Source organism: Rhizophagus irregularis, chromosome 10, assembly GCF_026210795.1.
Source record: "Rhizophagus irregularis chromosome 10, complete sequence".
NCBI classification, from domain to species: domain Eukaryota; kingdom Fungi; phylum Glomeromycota; class Glomeromycetes; order Glomerales; family Glomeraceae; genus Rhizophagus; species Rhizophagus irregularis.
The window spans coordinates 2,544,866-2,564,027 of record NC_089438.1 but is presented as its reverse complement, the minus strand read 5'-3'; the positions used below and the strand labels follow the sequence as shown (position 1 = coordinate 2,564,027).

The 19,162-nt window shown below is 26.8% G+C and overlaps 1 protein-coding gene across 1 annotated transcript; it reads left to right on the top strand.

Annotated features, from left to right (window-relative positions):
• Positions 1–3,156: 3,156 nt before the first annotated feature.
• Positions 3,157–4,686, top strand: OCT59_002075 (uncharacterized protein; the record flags this gene model as incomplete). The annotated part of the gene is made up of 7 exons (XM_066144245.1): positions 3,157–3,366; positions 3,444–3,673; positions 3,754–3,806; positions 3,877–4,088; positions 4,163–4,340; positions 4,434–4,520; positions 4,595–4,686. The coding sequence occupies 7 exons, from the start codon at positions 3,157–3,159 to the stop codon at positions 4,684–4,686; spliced, it is 1,062 nt and encodes a 353-aa protein (XP_065995426.1).
• Positions 4,687–19,162: the final 14,476 nt, after the last annotated feature.

Here is a 19,162-nt window from a genome sequence, read left to right as displayed (position 1 = left end):
TCCATATGAGTTGATTCTTATATTTAAATTATGTACTCAATTAGTTTATCTTAGTACAACATTAACAAATGATATATCTTGGACTGGAATAAAATTTAAAAATTTAGGTGAATCAATCCCTAAAAATTTACAAAAGATTCAATTTAAAGATGTGTTTGATCCGGTATTCAAAGTTAATTACTTAGAATGCTTCTTTGAAGAGTGTTTAAATAACAATAGTAAATTGAAATATTTAGAAATTGTTGGAAGTCATAAAATCGATCAAAAGTATTTTGATGTCGCTAATAAATTTGGTATACAATTAATTGATAAAAGTGATACCTGATAAATAGCAAATTCTATATAGATAGTAGTTAGAGTAATATATATAATCATAAAAAAATTGTAAAATCTATCTCTTAATTAAATAAAGTTATTTGGTATTACGTTAAAAAAAAAATTGACATATAAAAAGTGGTCTAAAAAGTGGTCTTAAAAAATTTATGAAAAAGAAATATAACTGCTAATACAAAAAGAAACTCATTTAAGCTGAATTTAAAGAAATTTGCAATTAACAATTTGATAAAAATTATTTTATTATTATTAAACAGTTTTTTTAAAAAAAAATTTGTTACATCTACCCGAAAGATACTGATCGGCAATAATGTTGGCCAAATTCATAGCTTCGGCAAGAATTATGAAATTTCTAAATAAGGATATTGTGTCGGTGTAATGATATTAATTCTGGCCAGCCCAATAGTGCCAGCCCACATTATAGGGCTGTTATTTTCTAATGCTTGTAATCTCGTGATTTTGGATATTGATTAATAAATTGATGATTCTAAGTCCGTAATAGTACACTCTATTTTGTTTTCAGATTAATAAATAAAATTTTTTCAGCAATAATCTTTTGCTATATTTAAGTTCCTGAGTTAGGATCTTTGCAAACGTTGAGATTTTTGACTTGCGAAATTACAAGTTTATATGTTGCAATACTATGTACAAATTTCTAGTATTATTTAATAAATCTAAAATTGTATTTGTGTATATCCTGTAAAAAATTTGATCCTTGTTTTATCGTTCCATGTTTTTTCCGTGTAAATTTTCACGGAAGTCACGGAGAAATAATGGAAATATTCGAATAAAAATTTTTATAGGATAGGATAAAAAAAGTAGGTGTTCAACACGGGTTTCCAAAAAAGTAAATTTTCTATGCTGATCATTTAATGTTGGGCAGAATTAAATTTAACGAAAAAAAACGAGAAAAAAAAATAAATCAAAATTGACATTCGAAATCAGCTTTGACGCTTTAAGTAAACTATAGAACAGACAAAAATACACATATTGCATGCTCCTTTTGAAATTATATTTATTAAAAATTTTTTTATATAACTTTTAATAAAGTCACGTGATACATGATGTATGAACACCCAAGGCAAATTAAGAAGTATTACAATTTACAAAAAATTTATTTGCGTCTGCTTATCTGAAATTTTTTTCGGTATCATTTAATGAGCGTTTACAAAATGGAATCTGACATTGAAAACATTTTATTTTATTTTTATTTTTCATATAAGAGACGAGAACTGGGACAACAAGCCACTGCTAGACGAACGAATTACAAAAACGATACAAAACTAAGCTAACGCGAGTTTATCCAACCCCCCAGGCACTGGTAGAGGAGTCGGACATTGAAAACATTGAAAATGAATTTGATTTACTAACTCATTGAAAATTGATTATCACGTGAAATCATAAATTTTTATTGGTAATCAGTGTTTATTATCATGTGAAATCTGACCAATAAACGGATTTAAAAATTTACACGTGTTACGTCTAATATATTTATTTGGTATGGAATCATATAGGTAGTGTTACATATAATCATGAATGAAGTAAATATTTTTTTTAAATGTTCATCGTACAGCTACTTTTTATGATAGTATTGTACAGTTAATAATTGATTTGTAGTTTCGTACATATAATAATGTATAGTATACTATAAATTTAAATAGTAATATATATATAAATTTTTTTGAGTATAATCTATTTAAAAAAAAAGGAAAAAGTTATGCAAATGAGAAAAAGAAATATTAATTTAAAGGGTTAAATTAATTATGATAACCTTTATTCTACATTTAATTTATTAATAAACTTTATCGTACAGTGCTTTGACTTTAATTCAGTTTTGCCATCCTTTTTAAGGACAAACAGCATGTTACAAATTTATCTAAGCGTTGTACGCTTGAAACAGTGCAATATGCGTAATATGCGTTTAATAGTATTAAGTTAACGAAATAGGCAATTTCTTAGATTTTCATCATTGTTTCCAGTTTTAGAATTAAAGAGAATAAATTATTACGGTCAAAAAAATTCTTTGTTTAAATATGTTTAATGTATTAAATTATTGTTTAGAAACGCACTCATGACAGCAGTGTGACAAACTATTTTTCGATTACTCAAAATATTTAAAATATAATTAATATGTGGAAAAAACGGATTGTTATTAACAATACAGAAAAAAGACAAAGGTTTCAGGTATACCCAAGTCGCATACAGTCAGTAAATGTGCTTCAATTTTTTTGATAACGATAACTTCTTTAACAAAAGAACTTCAACGAATAAAAATCATAACTTATTATTTTTTATCGGCACAGAAGAAAATTTTATAAAGCTCCTAGAGAATTCAACGAAAAAAATTTTTTTTCAAAAAATATCTAGACTTTACCATAAAGAACGTTCTTTATTTTCGTGTGATAACTTATAGGGAACTTTAGTGTTATAATGTTCTATCAAAAATATATATTCTACTTACATAATTGATATCGGAAAATTATTTTCTCATAAAACAAAAAAATTAAATTTTTTATTTACAATAAGTTTTTTTGGTTTGTGGTGTTTTAATTTGATCATCATGGTTTAGAAAAAACAACGATTCTTTGTAAACATAAAACTCTTGTAAATACTAAATACGTTTAATCATATAACAGCCTAAAACGGGATATTTTTTCTTTGTATTTAAAAATATATATACCCGCTCACAAAAATTGTTGACATGATAAAAAAGATACTTCACAGTTATTTTTTAATAATTTTGTTATCTTCTTAATAATTTTCGTCCCCTTATCTTCTTTTCTTTTCCATCAGCTGGTCTCTTGGATTTATCTTATCCTAAAAATGAATTCACTAGTTGTCCTTTATAAAATACTTCGTAAATTTTATAGAGAATTAAAACGTATAGAAAAAATTTTCTTGTATACATACATTATAGATATGGCCACATATAGTTTCCTGTTCATTGGCACTTTATACTTAAGTGGAAAATTCGATGTTAATTATTTACTTTTTCCAATATTATTTTTTCCTATAATATCAGGGTTAATTATGGTAATATGATAATGTTTTATACTGAAGATTGTTTAATATATTTAATACTAGTAACTAATTTATTTTATTATTTATAGTTCTATGGTAAAACTGTTTACCATGGATTAGCATTCCTTGGTGTACACTCGTTTCCTATTTTTGCAGGAATAGCTTATTTTTACACTCAATATTTTCATTGTAGAGAACATACTGTCGTATGTAACGCAAATAATCCAATATATTATGCGGGTGTAGCTCTTTTAGTCGTACTTGTATTTTTATTTCAATTGCTATATACATTATATGTGTACTTAATATGGAAGAAAAAGTAAGTGACAATATCTGATATCTTTCAATTATGTAACAAAAAAAATAATAGTAATTAAATTTATTTTCATTTCATTTTAGAATATGGCCTTTAGTATATGAATTCAAACATTCCAGACATGATGAGATTAAAGGTAAATAATCCATTTATTCAAATCCTTCAACATAGTATATATATGTTTAATTTTTAAATTCTTCTCTTAGAAATGCACGCGATTTATGAAGTACAATTTCCATTGTTCCATGCACAAATTATGATGATAGGGTTGTGGTTAGTTACTTACTTTATAGGAATAACTGGTTTAAACCTGCTATCACTAACAAAAAGACAAATAAAGATTCGAGGTTTATATATCAATTATCAAGTGCCATTCAACATAATATTTCATTTTTATTCGTTTTTTATGCTCAAAGGTGTAAGTACATTATTTTTTTGTTCTTTAATATAATATATTGTTATTATACTAAAATAATATACCAACATATTTAGGTGAGGGACGAAAAACATTACTTGATGTTTATCGTATATGTCGGAAATGTTATTCAAGCCATATTACTATATATTGATCTGAATAGTTACTGTAAAAGATATGCTTTTTTAGCAAAATTAGATTCCCTGTCACAATGCTTTCAGTATAATATGATTTTTGATATGTTTTCATTATACGGTAATACTAATTTCATATATTTTATATTGTTTTTAAATTAGTAATGAAATTATACTAATAATCTTTTTTAAAAATAAATATATATATTATTAGCGTGTTTATGTTGGATTGTTTTGGCATTATCAACATGGAACACTATTAGGTGTCATATAAATTTCAATAGAAATATGTCAACATATAGTATGTAAATTCTGTTCTTCGTTATCATTATTCATTTTTGTTCAATACTAATAACTAATTAACTCTTTAAATAGTAACATACGAACCAACTCCTCCGGAATTTGAATCCGGGAGAAAATTAGTAATAAGAGAATCAAATGAGCCAAAGTATTCACACATCGTCTAAATAAACAACTAATTGAATATTAATATATTATAAAATTTAAAAATGGATTTTAAATCTAAATTTTTTTAGAGAAAATGTACAATTCTATTAATAAATAACGTAAAAGTTTAATATAAACAAGTTTTCCCTCTAGAAACAAATAAAATAACAAAGCAGCAAGTTGAAGCTAAATTACGAAATAAAATAGTCCAACAGAACTCAATAAAATAATTCGTGATAACCTATTGAAACTTACTTCTCAAGCCAAAATCATTATATCATTATGATATTATAAATTTCAAACACCTAAGAAACTTATTCGTAATTAACCGACATACTAGATGCTCGATTACATGAAGAATTTTCCACCGGATTATTGAATTCACAATAGAACACGTGACCCAGATAATAAGAAAGTATTATAGATTTTTTATCAAAGAGCCTTATTTAAGTCTGCTCACATTCGATGGACTTTTTCTAATTTTTTACATACAATAGATTTATTTTCTTTACAGAAACTTCAAGATCGTAGCGATGGCTGAATGCGCAGTAACTGCGTTATAAATACACAGTGACCACATTATGTAATCGTAAAGAAATTACATATATGCAGTTACTGCGCATTAAGCCATCGCTACGATCTTGAAGTTTCTGTAAAGTTCTTATATTTAATTTTTTTCTTCTCTGTCTTTTCATATTAATTTGTTTTTATTTCGCAATTTTATTTTTCTGGTGTGTGCTATTTTGTTTATGTTAACCATTCCCTTATAAAAATTTTCCAGAAAAATGATCACGTGTCGTAAAAGTTGTCTTCTAGGCGACTTGGTTTACAGTTTTCTATTTTGTACTACTTTCGATTCTATTTGTATAAAGTCTCTTGTAGTCTTTACTGAAACATTCTTTACTCTGTGAAATAAAGATAAAAATAAAAAAATGATGAAAGTCTACTATGAAATTGCTTAATTTGTCAACTTAATACTCAAATCGGATATTAAGCGAATATTATCCCATTTTTCCCATTTACTGTTTCAAACATACAATACCTGTATCTTTCATATTTTGAAAGTTAAAGGATTTCATTTCTTTAAAAGGGATTAAAGGAAATTAAAAACGTTTAATTACAATTTTATCAATTATTAAGCGCAATACGTTTCAAATTAATGTTTAAAAATAATATTAATTAATTTGTTTAAACTGACAAAAACAGTAATTTATTAAAGAAAATAAATTAATATCGTACGTTCAAGGTTTGGGTTCAATCTGATACGAAGGGAAGGTCTAGTCTGAGAATCAGCTACGTAATAAAAATACGTTAAACATGAAAGAACAAGCGTCAGCCGGGCTCATTTCCTAACGTTACACTCGCAGCTAGCAATAAAATTTTTTCATCCATAAACTTTTGTTTTTTTTGCAGCTCAATAAAAGGACTCTTTACATACTGATAGTTTTTAATTATTAACTTTGTGTTTATCTTAATAATAATATAGGATTCCCTGTAATAAATTTATTCCGTGTTTTTTATTCTGTTATTTCCGTAAATGTATTACATTCTCGGAATTTATAGCATCAAAATGTATAGATTTTTAGTTATTTTTCCGTAAATATAGAAATTACGGATAAATCTTTTACAGGAATTATGTCTTCTAACAAAAATATTAATTTTTCGTTACTTATAAAGATGATCAACTGGTCCTAATAAATATTGTGTATTTTGCCTGCTAAAGCATCAAAAAAATTTTTTTTTTCTTTAAGTGATCAGCATAGAAAATTTTCTGTTTGGAACCCGTGTACACTATTAGAAAATTAGTCAGATTTATTATGGTTTAGACAACTTTTAAGGCAACCTCAAACTCATCAAAATTATTAGAATTTAGAACATTTTAAATAATGAATTTAAAGATGTGATTTTATTTTTGTAATTTTTAGAATACACAAACGATAGAATACAGATAGGTATGGCACGTAATTTAAATTAACATGTTTTAAAACAGTTTTTTCTTATATATAAATTGATTTTTTAACCTAAATTTAAGATTTAAAGCATTAAGTTTATAATATCAAAGTGTTTTCAAAACATTTTTTTAAAACATGTTTTAAAACTCCGAAATCGTTTTAAACCACGTCCCTAATTACAGAATATAAGACAAAATATGAATAGTGACTCGAATTATTAAGTAATTTGATAATATAATAACACAAGTAAACTAACGAAAGGCACAATATATTATTACAAATAAATAGATAAACTATAGACAAATGATTATTTAACAATACATAAATGTTTAATTTTCAATCAGATCTGACGATAAAAGTTCGTATATGTAAAGACTTTTATTTTATTACATAATTGTACAACCACCATCATCTTGCGGTTTTTCAGTGGCTTCAGCAGTTGCGATAGATGGAATGGATAGTTTAATGACAACTTCAGTCTGGTTCATTTTGTTAGGAAATTTAAAGAATTTAATTGATTTTAAGAGTTTGAATTATGCGAAAAAAACTATCAAAGTATTTTTTCTTTTTTTTTTTGATTGAATTTTAATTTTCTGTCTTAAGAAAATTTTTTGCTAATTTATACTTTTTCATACTTTTGGATTGAAAAACTTTTAATATTGTGTGCATTACCCATGTCTCCGTGTTTGAAAAACAATTAGTAATTGATCTACAATACGTAGGAGCTGAAACATCACAACAAACAAAAGAATTTTCATACAGACAATATTTTCACCATGTTTCTGTGTGAACAATATTTTTTAAAAATTCAGTACGAGTATTGTCCTAAAATACTATATTGTTGTATTATCTATCTTTATCTATATTATTTGAAATCATTGCAGTCATGTGGTGTCACGTTAAGACTCTTTTGAATTGTGTAATTGTGTAGCTTTTCTCCCACTCGTCGGTTATGTTTAATCAAATCCAAAAGGAATAGTATTCCTAAGGAAATTTTTGGTTACATTAATTTCCAAAAAGGAAATATCGTCTCACGCCGCTTTTCAGCAACAGGGGATGTTCCTCTTCTTTTTTACCTTGACGGACAATAATCGGATCTGCATAAAAATAGCCAATGTGACAATGTCAATAAATGATCGGCAAATTCGTGATGATATAGAGATGTCGAATTGAAATAGATACACAGTGAAATTCGATAAATCGGATCTATCGGTTCCACTAAAAATATCCGGTTTATCGGTATAGCGAAACAATTTTCGATATATTGAAAATCTATTATACTAAAATTTTCATGCTAATAAACTAATATACACTATAATTTAATTTTTTCATCTTAGTTTTAAGTCATATAGGCCATAAAAATGATTTTTAATTGAGTATGTAATACATAACTTTAGCCGGAATTAAGATTTTTATAATTCTGGCCAAAATTAAGATTTACTGCATCACGTTACTCAAATTTTATTGGTCAATGATTATGGGATCCAGTTTATTGAATAGCTGGTTTGAAAATTGATCCATTATAGCGAATATCGAGCTTTTACTAGTAAACTCCGGTATATCAAAACTATTTTAATATACGTGATTTGGTTCCAGCAAAAAAGTCCGGTTTAGGCCCAAATCCGGTTTATCGAAGATCCGGTTTATCGAATTTCACAGTGTATAGTAAAATGAAATATTAAAATTTTGTATATTTTAAGGTGTAAATCTGACACACACGCATAGTAAACTCATTATTTTGCATATGAATGTATAACTTTTTTTTGCAAATTCGTTTTTTTCAATTATTTTTTCAGTATATCATATGATTTTTTTTTATAGTCAATATGCCATCTATGAGATATCCTTTTTTGAAGTTTGTGTTCTAGCACAAAATCGGCAAATTTAACCCCGAATTTTATTAGTAATGCAGTGCTAATTTTAGGCAGATCTGCAATTAAGAAAAAACGGTTTTGGCATTTTTTTATATAATATTATTAAAAAAAAATGCTGAAAACGGTTTTTTTTATTATTACTATTAAGAAAAAACGTTTGGGCATTTTTTTCACATAAAATTATAAAAAAAAAAATGCTGTGACATTTTTCTTAACATTAAATTATTATACAATTTTATTTTTTTAATAAAAAAAATGTTTTTTATTTTTTCTTTAACTAAAAACATGTCAGATTTGATGTTTTTCATTAAAAAAAAGTTTATTTTTTTATTTAAACTAAAAAATGTCAGATTTGACATTTTTCATTAAAAAAAAAACTTTTTTTTATTTAAAACTAAAAACATTAGATTTGACGTTTTTCATTAAAAAAACCTGATTTTTTTTATTTTTTTAACTAAAAACATCGGATTTGACGTTCTCAATTAAAAAACCATTTTTTTATTCTTTTTTAATGAAAACATCAGATTTGACATTTTTCATTAAAAAAATGATTTTTTTTTGGTTTTTTTAATTAAAAACATCAGGTTTGACGTTCTCAATTAAAAAACCCCATTCTTTTTTAACAAAAATATCAAACTAACGAAAATGTCAAGTTTGACATTTTTAAGTAATGGGTCAAGCAGGTCAAACAGGTTGGATCATCAAACTGTGACCTGACCCGAGATCAGGTCATGAATTTGATGACCTGACCTGAAATTTTTGGGTCAACCCAATGGGTCACTTGAATTGATCCAACCCGTTTGAAACACTAGTGATATCACATATATCATGATTGGCAAGTGATCGACATTGTGATATAATGCATGTCCACCTTGCGGCGACTGGTTTCCATTTTCTAGTTTTTATTTAAATCAAAGAAAATGTATAAATTCCTTCTAGTTTAATAATTTCTTCTATTATGTACAATTTTTTAAAGAAAAATATATAAAAGAAAAAAATAATAAAATCTTAAACCACAATAACAATTAATTATGGTTTTATTCTTATTTTTATTTTACCAGTAATTAGTTAGTATACATATAATTATAAGAAATAACAAAATAATCTAAACTAAAAGAAGAGACAATAAATCTACTTCAACGGTGAAAATGAAACTATTTAAAATCTTTCTACAAAAAAAATTAAAAAACTCCTATAAATGATCATTTTTTTAGTTTTCATTCCGAAGAAACTCAGACACATGATCATTTTTCTGAAAAATTTTTATAGGGTCTAACAAACTAAACTTTAAAAACATTTCGATAATTAACCCACTCCTCCCATTCTCTAATAATAACAATATAACAATTAATTATATTATGTATAAATTAAAGAAACTAGACGGAATTTCCTTTTTTTGAGCAATATACACAGGCAATCTCAATAAATCAGATCAGTTGGTTCCAGTAAAAATATCCGATATATCAAGACATCCGATATATCAAAAAAATCTCGCCAAACTGGATTTATATAAAAATATATGAAAAATCTGAAATACCAAGAAATCACGTGATTTTTCGTTCAAAATTTTCAAAATTTTATTCAAAAATGAATATAATTTTATTATTATAAAAGAACTATCTGTAATACATTAAAATCAAAATATTCATTTAGTTTACTTTGCCTTTTTTCATTTATATTATCAAAAAAGATCCTTTTTTTCAATTTAATTAAATTTTTCATTTCTAAATTACCAATTTCTAAATCTTTTTGTTGAATATATTTAATTACATTTTCAATGCTATTTAACGCAACTATTGTAGAGATTTCATCTTGCTCCTCTTCCTCTTCAATTTCCCTTTCATTTGTTCCCTTTACAACATCAACAATTTCTTGTAATGATAATTCCTCTTCAGCAGATACTCTATTATCAATATTAATATAATCATTCACAGCTAAAGGATTTATGAATTCTAACTCATCAATTAATGATTGTAATTCATATCCAATATTATCTTCTTCATAATCGGAATTGTCTAAACATTCAGAATCTTCCATATTATTATTGGGAAGGATTCCAACTTTAGCCCAACTGTTAAGAATTGTTTTTTTAGATACAGTCAACTCCCTCTATAGTCACTCCCGTTATAGTCACATTCTACTATATAGTCACACCAGTTGAATGTTCAAAACACTTTATTATTAAAATCTATCCTATATAGTCACAATCTATCTATAGTCACTATCACACCTATCCTCAAAAATCTTATATTAAAAAGAACCGTTTATAATCACAGTTATATAAAGAATATATTAAATAACTTGGCATCTAATAATCGTACAAAGATGTACCATAGCTTGTTAGAATCGTCTCACTGAGACGAATCGAATGGTGGCAGTTTTATCCTTTTACGATCACTGGCTGATGAGTTATTCAACAAAATGTTAAGCATCGGCATTATTATATTCCTTGATTTACGTTTACTGCGCCATTTAACATTTTGCTAAATATCTCGGTACCTAGTGATTGTAGAAAGACGTTTAATAGCTCGTTGGAATCGCCTCATCAAGACGAATCGAATGGTGGTAAGCTCATCTCTCTATGATCAATATTGACGGAGTTACTACTTAAAAACTATTTAATATTTTTTAATTTCGGAAATTGATCTAGTGATTGGATTTCTATGTATTTTATACCATTAGATTCGTCGCATCAAGACGAATCGAATGGTAGTAAGATCGTCTCTCTAGGATCAATATTGGCAGAGTTATTACACAAAAACCATTAGTATTTTTTTAATTTCGGAAATTAATCTAGTGATTGGATTTCGATGTATTTTATACCATTAGAACCGTCTCATCAAGACGAATCGAATGGCGGTAAGATCATCTCTCTACGATTAATATTGGAGGAGTTACGATACAATAAAGTTTTAAGTATAATTTTGGCCAAAATTATGTTAATTTTTGGCCGGAATTATGATATACTAATATAAGAAATTTTTTATATAGTCACATCTCTTTATAATCACCAAATATGAACTGTCCCAAATGTGTGACTATAAATTGAATCAAAAATATCAATTGGGGGTGGAATGGGGTCTCCCTCTTCATAAAAATCATAAGCTTGAATACGATTTTGACATAGCAATTTGCGATATTGTGCTTTTAAACTATAAATAATGCCTTGATCTAATGGTTGAAGAAATGATGTTGTATTTGGTAGTAAAAAAATGAACCTTAATATTTGAAAGACTATTGATGTTCTCAGATTCATGACATCTAGCATTATCTATTAGTAAAATAATATGCCAATTTTCTCTAAGCATTTTGGAATTTAATCTTTCAAGATAATGTTTATTTGAAAATACTCCTTTGCATCCAAGCTTTAGAGTTCCAATAATACCAAACAGTGAGAGATCTTTTTTCAATTCCCTTTATTGCCGTTTTCAGAAATGTTGACAATCTGAAATTTTGACCATTTTATACCGAACACACCGAACACACCGTGAACACATACAAAAAATTATGCAAACTTGAAGTATTCATGCATAACTTTATATAAAAACTATTTTTGTCACTTTTTAGATATGAATAAAATTGAAAATATGAAAATTTGTACCGAACACACACTGAACACAAACGAACACACCGAACACACCGAACATTGGCAAATACAAGCAAATACAAGTGAATACATATATGCAAATAATATAATTTTTATACATTTTTTTATGCACACTACCTAAAAATATATTACTAAAGTTTTAATTTTGCTTTTTTTAAAGGAAAATTTGTTTTTTTTTAATTTTAATTACTGTGTTCGGTGTGTGTTCGGTGTGTTCGATTTATAGAAATGATCGACATTCTAATGTCAACATTTCTGAAAACGGCAATAATGCACGTGGTGTTTCATATTTATGAATAAAAACTAAAGGCAATCTTTCATCACCAGAAGCATTACAAGTTGCCAAAATACTAACACGTTCTTTAGGACATTTTTTACCAAGTACAGGATCATGTGCTATTGTTTTGGATGGTTCTAAACGCCAAAAAAGAGCAGTTTCATCACAGTTCCAGATATCTTTTAGTTCATATACTTGAAGAATTTCTTGTAATTCAGCTCTTATTTGTGGAAGTTCATCAATAGGAACACTGCCAGCTTCTCCTTTTTTTTTATATATATGCAAATTATTTCTCTGTTTAAAGTTACTTAACCATCTTGCAGATGCTGAAAAGTTGGTGATATCAAGTAAGTTAGCACACTCTACTGCTTTTTGTTGGATAATAGACCCATTTATAGTTAAATTTCTTGAAATTTGTTGATCAACCCAAATGCTCATTACTTCTTCTAGTTGTGGATAAACACTAGATTTTTCACGAAAATTATTTGCATTTGGTAAAGTGGTATCAATGGAAAGCTAATGTTCTGATCTTTTTAAAATATCAGAAACTGTGCTAGTGGAAATTCCATATTGTGCTGCTAATTTAACACCACTAAGTTTTTGATCTCTTCGTTTTTTGCAGAATTCTTTCTTTTGAGCTAATGTTAAAGATTTCTTCTTTTTATTATTCGTATTTTTGTTTTCTCTCATGCTAAAGTATAGTTTGAAAAAAAAACAGTGAGAAAAATTGTTTGCCTAATTAATAAATGATTAATATAATTATTTCGGACTCTGAAAAAATTAATATGTCATATCAAGATTTTTTAACTATAGTTGATCTAGAATAAAATCTGATTTATGAAATATCGAGATTTTACTAATAAAGTCTGACATATCAAAACTGTTTTAATATAGATGATTTGGTTCCAGAAGAAAAATCTGAAATAGTGCCAAATCTGGTTTATCAAGGATCCAATTTATCGAGATTGCCTGTGTATTGTGTTATTTACAATAAAAACCTATAATTTTTAGCTTATAAAGTTGTTTTTAAAAGCTTTGTTGAAATATTTTTATTATTAAAAACAAGTGAAAGTTGAAGAAAACCAGTACAGAAATATAATTGTAAAATTTTTTGGCAAATATGACTTGCCATAAAATGAAAGAAAATATTGTATTTATGATATTTCTGTTTGTAAAATGGGTGAACTTATTTTACGCGTGAGATGCAAAAAATGCTTTTTTTATTATCGCTATTATTCCAAATTTTATTAGTAATGCAGTACCGATTTTAGGCAGATCAGCTATTAATAACTACAGTCAACCCTTGTTATAACGAACCCTAGGTTCCAGACCTCAACTTCACTATAGGGCTATAGTAAAGATTTTAAGAGATTTGATTGGTTAATTCGTTATAGCAAGGGGAAATTTATTATAGTTGTCTGAAAAATTCACTATATCAAGGATTCGCTATATCAAGGTTTGACTGTAACCAAAAAAATCTTTTCAGTATTTTTTTTTAATAATATTATATAAAAAAACGCTGAAAACATTTTTCTAATCAAAAAAAATGTAAAGATGTTAGCCGTAATTGATTGGCTGATGCCGTAATATTACAGCATACAGCATTACAGTTACAACACTTTTCATAATACTGTAATTAGGCCGTAATGCTGTAATTGGGTCGTAATGCTGTAATTAGGTCGTAATGCTATAATTAGGCTGTAATGTCGTAATTTTTAATGGCATAAAAATTTAAAATAAAAGTAATGAATTATAAAAGTAAATTACAATAGTTTATATGTCATGTAATTTTAATTTTTAGGGGGTCACGTTTTTTTTTGTATTTTGTATACACGTTCGTGTAAAGAAAAAAATTATATAATGAACTAAAATCCCTAGGGGTCGGGGGTGGAAGGTAGGAAATATTAAGTTTTTTTCAAAAAAATTATATTAAATTAGCATAAGGCCAAGTAAATAAATTTATTCGTTTCTTATGACCGGGCGGGTCATGTAAATGTTACGAAAAGATAAAAAAATTTATTTTATTTGGTCATGTGATTTTGGGTTTGACCAATCATAATCATAAAAAAATAATTTTTTTTTCCACCTATAACCGCAAAAAATTTATTAAATCAACCAATCATCTTCTAGGAAACGGCTAAATTTTTTTTTGAAAATAAATTTTTTTTCTGGGCGGCCGGGTCAAATTTAGCAATTTTTTTTCATGAGAAACGAATAATTTTATTTCTTTGGCCTAATATCTTTAATAATTAGATGATTTTATGCATAATTTACATATAAACTTTTTTACAAAAAAAAAATTATTATTATTATTATTTTGATATTATTTACCCCTTAAAATTGAAATTATACGGTCACATATTTCCTAAAATACGAAATCCGAAAATCCGAAATATAATTCCGGCCGAAATTAACGGAATGCAGATCTTTCCTTTTTTGGTGATAGCCGTTCCACAAAAATTGATTTTAGTGGGAATGACACTGGAATTTTGTGTAACATCACTTTCCTTTTTAGGATATTTGTTAATTTCTGCTAAAATTAAGTGCATAATTCTGGCCGAAATTACATACTTAATTTCGGAATTACGGCATTACAGATTAGTTACGGCATTAAGACCTAATTACAGTATTACGATCTAATTATGGCATTACAACCTAATTACAGCATTACAACTTTTGCTTTTTAATGTAGATAGGTTGCAACCTATTACATATGACACTATGTCTTAATATTACAGTTACAGCTAACATCTTTAAAAAAATGTTTCTGGCATTTTTTCATATAATATTATTAAAAAAACGCTGAAACATTTTTTCTTAATAACTAATCAAAAAAAACATTTTTAGCGTTTTTTTTAATAATATTATTATATGAAAAAATGCCAAAAATGTTTTTTCTTAATAATTAATACAAAAAAAAAACATTTCAGCATTTTTTTACATATTTGTCCCATCTGACCTGAAATATTATGTCAGGTCAAATGGGTCAAGCAAGTCAGGTCAGGTAAGACGGGTTATCCAATCTGACCTGATTTTTTTTCATGTTAGGTAAGACAGATTACCCGACCTGATCTGATCTGTTTAGAACACTAGATATTACATTAAATTTGAAGCTTTATTCCAAGCAATAAATGTTCTGAGTTCTGACAATTTATGAAAGTATTGTGGCAAAATAGGACCCCGGAAAATACTTATATAGGTAAGGTCCCAAAAATATTTTTTATTAGTAGCTCTAAGCATAGGTTTTTACTATAATCACTAAGCATTGTTGATATCTAACCTTAAAAATTATATAAAAATAAGCAAATCAATCTTCTAACCTAATTAAATTTTTATTATAACACATTTAATTTATAAAATATATTTATTAATTAATATATTTTATTAAATCCAATTTTAAATATGTTGTGAAGCTAAACTAAACATAATATACAAGTAGATTAACAATATTCAATTAATAAAGTTAATAAACAGTAAAAGAAAAATTTGAAATTAATACTATTACAAATAATGTAAATTTCTCCATAAGTATTATACTTACACCCATAAAAATTAATATGTAGGTAGTTTCGACTTTGCTGAACAATTTTCAATTAATTTAGAAAGTCGATTTCATTTGACCAAAGAGGTTTAATTACGCTCTGAAGTTGTAAACAGAGAAATAAAAAATTCAGAAGTTAGTACCGTTATGAAAAATGCACTTTTCTCCATAAGTATTATACCCACACTCATGAAAATTAATATATAAGTTGTTTCGACCTTGCTGAACAACTTTCAATTAATTTAGAAAGTCGATTTCATTTGACTGAAGTGGTGTAATTACGCTCTGAAGTTATAAACAAAAAAGTGAAAAATTTTAAAGTTATTACCATTAAAAAAAATATGCTTTTCTATATAAATATCATACTTAGCCTTATGAAAATTAAAATACAAGTAGATTTAACTTGCTGAACAAACTTACTTAAGCATAAAAGATAATTTGATATAACCAAAGTGGTGAGTATTGAAATTATATTTAAAGTAAAACATATTTATTAAGGTTGCTTGCCGAAACCTAGGGGTTTAGGCAAGATGGCGTTTCGCCGAAAAGCGAAATTCTGCTGAAACTATATTAAAGTTATATTAAAAAACTGGCGAAACTTTGGAGAAAGGCGAAACTGCCGAAACTTATTATAAATGCCAAAACTGCCAAAACTCTGCCAAAACTATAATAAATCTATAGTAAAATTTTGACGAAACTAATCGTAGGATTTTGAAGAGGTTTAGACAAGGAACCTTAATATTTATAGTAATTTTACTATTTAATAAAATAAACATATATAATATAGTAATCTATCTATATATTAAAAAACACTGCAATCACTTGGGCGTTATGTTTAGATTAACCATATAAATAAGTCATTTGAATTGTGTAACCCTACTCCTATTCGTCGCCAATGTTACATAAAACCAAAAAGGAAATTTTATTTCTGGCGAAAAACTGAAATTTTGGGAAATAATCTTACCACACCACCTCGTGTGTTACGAATATTAATAGTGTTGGTTACACTGCATAAAGGGCGTGACATTTTATGCAAGTGACAAATAGAGATCAGACCGCAAAAAAATTTCTAAGTCGCTGAGATAAATATAAACAACAAGGCCACCGCCATCACGTGACTATGTGACAAAATTATCACCTGTACTACGTGAGGTGGTGTGGTAAGATTTACAAATTTTGGGTTACACAGGGTTCCATAAAAGGAAATTGTCAGTTACACAAATTTCCAAAAAAGGAAATTTTGTCTTCTGTTACTTTTCAGAAAAATTAAAAATTGTGTTGCTCAAATTTCCAAAAAAGGAAATTCTTTGCAGATCTTTTAATTCTGGCCGGAATTACATATTAACTGTTGTCGTAAATAACAGGTGAACACTAGTTTTATATTAAAAATAATATACTGAGTTTAATAAAAATTAAAAAGATACTATTGACAGATAATTAATAAAACATTGAAAAAAAAAAATGAAATTTCATCAAAAAAAAATTTTTGTTTATGTATTTATATAAAATTGTGAAATGTAGTACAAAATTAACACTTACCGTTAGTGAAAATAAAATAAAAATTAATTATAAATTCAATATATAATATTTTAAAAGATTATAACTAATTTTCACCTGGAGTGATATCTCTCGGGTGATATTACTTATCGATTTTATTATAATTTAATAAGTTTAAATAGGTGATTTAACCTAGGTGATTTCACCTATTAATTTTATTAATAAATTTTATTTTAATATAGGTGATATCACCTGAAAAACAAAATTAAATATTTTGCGATGATATAATGTTTACATTGATTGTGGTACTATTGTTAGGGCAGTGACATTTATTACGTAATATCTATTTACTATAAGCCCATACTCCCCCACCCCCATGTAATATGAAAAATCTTACGTTATACTTATATGTTATATGACCTTTAAATACCCTCCCACCCCCTAAAATATTACGTAATAAATGTCACTGCCCTTATACCGCATTGTTATCGTTATTGTATTTACGAACTATTTCAAAAATTCTCACTCTGATTTCGTTAAAAAAAACTTTTATCTTGTTTCACTTCTCTAAAGAATTAGTTTCCGAATAAAATTAATAAAATTAGTATCACTTTTGTTTCTATTTGCTGATATCACTTACATAAAACTGCAATACAGAACTTTAAAGTCACTTACAATGGAAAATATAGTTTTAAATACAAACTTTTCTTATAATAATTTGTATGATAGTTCTGACCCACTATTTAACTCTTATTATGACTCTTCATATAATGATTCTGATCTTTTATCGAACTCTCACTATAATTCTTCAGTTGATACTTTTAACCCGCTATTTAATTTCTCATATGATTTTTCTGACTTGTTTCTTAAAAATGATGAGATAGCTAATGAAATCCAAATAGGAAATGAAAGTTTAGTAGATTTTTTAAAAGATCATATGAAAGACCGTCAGAAAGATAGTGAGTATTATGATCAACGAATCTAACCTGTTATTGAATTGTTCAATACTTAATTTCTTACATGATTTTCTGATCCGTTTCTCAAAATCATGAACAGATAACGAAATTCAACTAGGAAACGATATTATAGGAAATTATTTGGATGATCATCAGGAAGAAAATAGTGAGTACTACGATCAAAAATTCTAACCTGTTATTCTGTTCTTATTATTTGATTTTCCCAATCTGATACTTGATTTCTCATATGATTCTTTTAATCTATTCCTTAAAAATTATGAACAGATAACGAAAATCAAACAGGAAATGAAAGTATAAATACCGTAAGAAATCATTTGAAAAATTATCATCATGAAGAAGAATATGACGATAGTGAATATGAGAGTGAGTATGAGAGTAAAGAAGAAAACGGATTAGAATTAAATCAAGGAAAAGAATTTAGTTCATGGGAACTTGCTGAGTCATACCTTGACAAATATGCAAAACAACAAGGATTCTGCCTTCGTAAAAAAAGGCGTATACCAGATCCAAATGATAAAACAATTACTAGACGCAGAACGTATGAATGCTCACATGTCCAAACACATGAAACTCAAAAGACTATCTTAGTGGAAAATAGGAGGGATAGAGATTCTGAAATGATTGGATGCTCTTGGCATATTAATCTTGCATTTCCTAAATCTTCAAATGGTGTTCAGATTAACAGTATAATTGGTAAACACAATCATGATATGAACCCACTTGTTGGTGAAATAGCACCAAAATATCGAAAATTAACTGACAAAATGATTG